The 4634-nt window shown below is 32.5% G+C and overlaps 1 protein-coding gene across 1 annotated transcript; it reads left to right on the top strand.

The window, feature by feature from the left end:
* The first annotated feature begins 1046 nt into the window (after positions 1-1046).
* On the top strand, positions 1047-4634 carry LOC146635496 (high affinity immunoglobulin gamma Fc receptor I-like). Its single transcript, XM_085350146.1, has 5 exons — positions 1047-1077; positions 1249-1308; positions 1680-1946; positions 2286-2531; positions 4561-4634. Exons 1-5 carry the CDS (start codon positions 1047-1049, stop codon positions 4632-4634), a joined length of 678 nt encoding a protein of 225 aa, XP_085206272.1.

The raw sequence follows: 4634 nt of genomic DNA, 5'->3' as shown, positions 1-4634 counted from the left end.
TGTGCCTACATGTGGCCCATATACTGCAAACAATGCCCTTTGGTGGCCCTCTTCTTTGGAGCACAACTTTAACAGTTTCTGTTACATTTTCTAAATAGAGACATTGACTGAATTTCAAAATTCTCCCCTTTCTTAGAATTCATGAAGATCATATCTTTATAACTCTTTTTGAACTACTTTATGTTTGGACATTGTTTCAACTGCATATTCAAATGCTCTACAGTTTCACTACACACACAGAAACACTTGCTTTGAACAGAATCTGTGCTCTTTGAATTTCCAGTAGACTTGCAAGTTTTAATGTTTCAGACTGCAAGAATAGTGCGTTTGTATGATCCCCATAACCTGCATTGTGGATAATTTGAACTGTTTTTTTAAGAGTAAAAAATGAATGTAATGTACTTTTATAGTTATTTCCCCAGACCTCTATACAATAGCTTAAGTAAGGTGAAACCAGTGAACAGTAGAGAATATGAAGTGATGTCCAGTCTAATACCTGCTTTGCCTTGTTAAGGATTGCAATGGTTTGTGATACTTTAGAATGAATATATCTTATTTGTGCTCCCCAGTTAAGTTTCATCTGTAACTACCCAACCATTTATTTCATTTTTTCCCCTAACAGAGGCTCTGCAGAGTTTAGACAAATCAGAGAAAATTACAATTCTGATCTGGTCTCTCATCAGAGGCAGCAGATAAACCAGTGCAAGTAGTGCAATACAAATAGATTCTTTAAATATCATACAATATGATTTCCTGAATTGTTTTAAATGGTGTCTCTTATAGTTGGAATGCACTTACAATGCAAATTTTACACCCCTCCATGATTTCTAAGTGGGGGGACTTGCAAAATTGCAAGGTGTTCAAATACTTATGTTCCTCACTGTATATCCCTTTACAAAAAAGATGTTCTTTTAAATATAAAGCAGCTCTCTCTCTCTCTCAGGAAGACAATACCCGCTAGTGAGTTATTTAGAAACACAGGAAGTTCTCAAAAGCAACACATTCTCGTTTCAGTCTGATGCTCACACAGTCAGCAGCAAGCCAACATGCAGGTCAGAGTTTCCAGCATCAGACTCTGTGAGTACTGACATTATCTGTCAATAAAAAGATATTAAGTCAACTGTTGAGAAAATGTATGTATGAACTTAAAGGGAAATTATTATATCCAAAACACACCCATACATTTTCATGCATTCAATATGCAAATTTGTAACTTCTCAATGATAATCTCTTTGTCCATATTTCCAGTGGTGAACATGCTGTTTTTGTTTGTTCCAAAAGCTGGATTGAGTGTTTCTCAAAGACATAGTAAGTAGTTCAAATTCAGCTTGAGGCATTTGAGATACTGGGGTATAAAAATAAAGTTGATTTAATATATCACATACATCTCATAACAACTTGAACGTTTCTGTAACTGCTGCAGTTGCTGTTTTTAGATTCAAATCTGAAAGAGTACAACAAGGGTACTGCATTAACCTTTTAAAACACAAAAATAATTCTCTGAAGGAAGCATACAAAAGAAAGCATGGAAATGCATATTTACTTATTTGGTAGATATATATGTGTAAATATTTTTTTGTTATTCTGAAAATATTTCAGCAATATATTAGTGCTTAATTCTTTTCTGTTTGTATTTCTCTAAAAAAAAGAAAGAAAATACCTTTGATTTTCTGTCTCAGATTCAGGTTTTCCTCAAGTTGCTCCAAACAGACAGCAGTTCTTTGAATTAGAATCTATCACGATCAGCTGTGAAGGGCTAAATGGACTGAATGGATGGAGAGTGATGAAAAAGATAAATGGAGATGTTAGAACATGTGCTTCATCCTGGGAAACATCTACTGGGCCTTGTAATATTATTAATGCATATCCAAAAACTGACAGTGGAAAATACTGGTGTGAATATGGAGGAAAACAAAAAAGTAACACTGTCAACATCACTGTAGCTGGTATGTACATGGAAAGAAATATCAACTATATATTGACACATTTAGGTAATTTACTTTTTAGATCAGTTGTTTTGGTATATCATAAATGGCACAATATATTTGAGAATTAAGTATTACCAGTAAAAGAGAGTTTTTCAGATAACAGAAGCATCATGATCACAATAAGGTCTGTTATAAGTGTGAAATAATGTTTTATGTCTTAAAAATGATATACGACCTATTGACTGTAGTAGTTGAAAGATTTGTTTGTATGAATAATTTCAACATAAATTCCACATAAGGATAAATCTTTTTCTCCAAGTCCACAAAGTTTTCAGATCATTTGTCATTCACATTTAGATGGTCCTGTGATTCTGGAGAGTCCTGTCTATCCTGTGATGGAGGGAGAAAATGTGAGCTTGTATTGTAGAAAAAAGCATGCAAACTGTAGCTTCACTGCAAAATTCTATAAAAATGGTGCCTCAATTAGGAGCAGCTCAACTGGAAACATTACCACTCCCACTGCATCCAAATCTGATGAAGGACTCTACAAATGTAGTATTGCTGATACTGGAGAATCACCAGAGAGCTGGCTTAACATAAAAGGTGAGCTATGCCTGTGTGGGTTTTATTAATCACAGGTTATGCTTTTGTTGAATTTTGTTTTAGCCGAAACTAACTATCAGAGAACTGATAATACCTACAACTGTAGCATTTTGAGACTAAAGGCTTTCTAAAGTCAGATTTTGTAAAGGAAAACATAAATGTGTTTCATTATGAGATATTGACTGTTGTTTTTTCCTAGCTGCTTTTAACTGTTAATTTGGTTTATTTAAAATGTAAAATGTTGTAAATGAAATTATATTTCATATTTAACAATTAAACATTTCTTGAGATAATAATTATTCTGAATTGTCCCAGTATAATGAAAATTAAAACTGGTGAATAAGAATCACTTTTCATTATCTTTATAGCAACTGATTTTCAAGCACACGGGCCTTCTCAACCCACTGGACTTATTGTGCTGCGCTCCATTGGTCTCATTTTTTTGTTGGTGACTTTTCTTCTCTTGGTGGGACTTCCACAATATTGGAAACATAAACTGTCATTATAGGTACTCGAAAAGAAAAATAAAGTTTTATAAATTTTACATTTACATTTTTACTCTTCAGTTATAACAGATAGCCATCTTTAATAACTATAACCAAGTGCTAGTACATCCAAAACGTTGTTGTCAAGATTCTTCTTTCACTGCTTATTAAGTTACTTTAGGGAAAACTTTATATATATATATATATATATATATATATATATATATATATATATATATATATATATATATAATTTGCCAATTGTCATAACAAACCAACAACCACGATTAACACTTTTTTTCATTGTCTCCACAGACAATACAAGGTAAGGTAATTTACCTGTTTTTAACAGACTGACAAGAATAATACAATAAAAATTATAAAATATATAGAAATATTAATTAATATTTAATTTTAATTAATTAAATTTTAACTAATATTAATTAATTAATATTAATTAATTAAAATTAAATCACAGGTAAAGTCTCTCAGGTAAAGTTTCCAGATGAATAGACAGCTTTAATGTCAAAACCAGAAAATGGGGAGTTTTATAGAACTTTTAATGTTTGTTCCTTTTATGACCTTCAGAGTTTGCCTTCTGAGAAAATGCAAGTGCTGGTAAGCATTTTAGAATAAGGACTAGAAATGTACAGATAAAAATAACAACATGAAACCCTCAACATATTGTGCAGCAGCAGCTGTTGGTGTGATATATTTTACAGTCTGTGTTCTATTTAAGGAATCAGAATTAAAATACTAAATACCAACATACAGATTGACAAGTATGATAATCAATGTTACATCATCTAAGCTATCAAAGTCTTTACTAATTAGTTAAGATGGTAGTTTTATAAATAATGACATATATAAAATGGAAGACTGCATTTAAACCTTTGTTTTTTCACATTGCTTGGATGCTCTTTAGTGCGAGACAGGTTATCTATCTAAATTGTAGATGCAAACAGAAAACTGAATTATTTTTTTCAATTTGTGTATGAATCAAACATATGAATGACAGATAAAACCAGTGCAATCTAAAATAATAGTTAATTATCAGCCCACAAAAAAAAAAGAATAATTAAAAAACAAATTAATACATTATGACTGGACATAATGAAGTGCAATTTATAGAAAAATAAACTGGTAAATTACAAATGAAGGCAAAACTTTTAATTTGAGGGTAAAAGCTACAGGAAGTGCAGAATTATTAGGCAAGTTGAATTTTTGAGGAATAATTTTATTATTGAACAACAACCATGTTCCCAATGAATCCAAAGAACTCATTAATATCAAAGCTGAATGTTTTTGGAAGTAGTTTTTAGTTTGTTTTTAGTTTTAGCTTTGTGCTCTTTAAAATTAAATATCTTATTCCATCCATCCATCCATTTTCTCCTGCTTATCCTAGGTCAGGTTGCTGGGGCAGCAGCCTAAGGAGAGAAGCCCAGACCTCCCTCTCCCTAGCCACCAACTCTAACTTGTCCATGGGAACACCAAGGTATTCTCACACCAGCCCAGAATTATGATCTCTCCTGGTTCTGCCCAAGGGCCTTCTCTGGGTGTGACATGCCTGGGACACCTCACCACGGAGGCATTCATGTCAGATGCCTCATCCACCTGA

The sequence above is a fragment of the Diplotaxodon limnothrissa genome, linkage group LG3 (assembly GCF_057381915.1).
Source record: "Diplotaxodon limnothrissa isolate DT_005_m linkage group LG3, D_limnothrissa_male_GT1.1, whole genome shotgun sequence".
Taxonomy (NCBI): domain Eukaryota; kingdom Metazoa; phylum Chordata; class Actinopteri; order Cichliformes; family Cichlidae; genus Diplotaxodon; species Diplotaxodon limnothrissa.
Note: the sequence above shows the minus strand (reverse complement) of the source record. Positions and strands in the feature narration are given on the sequence as shown.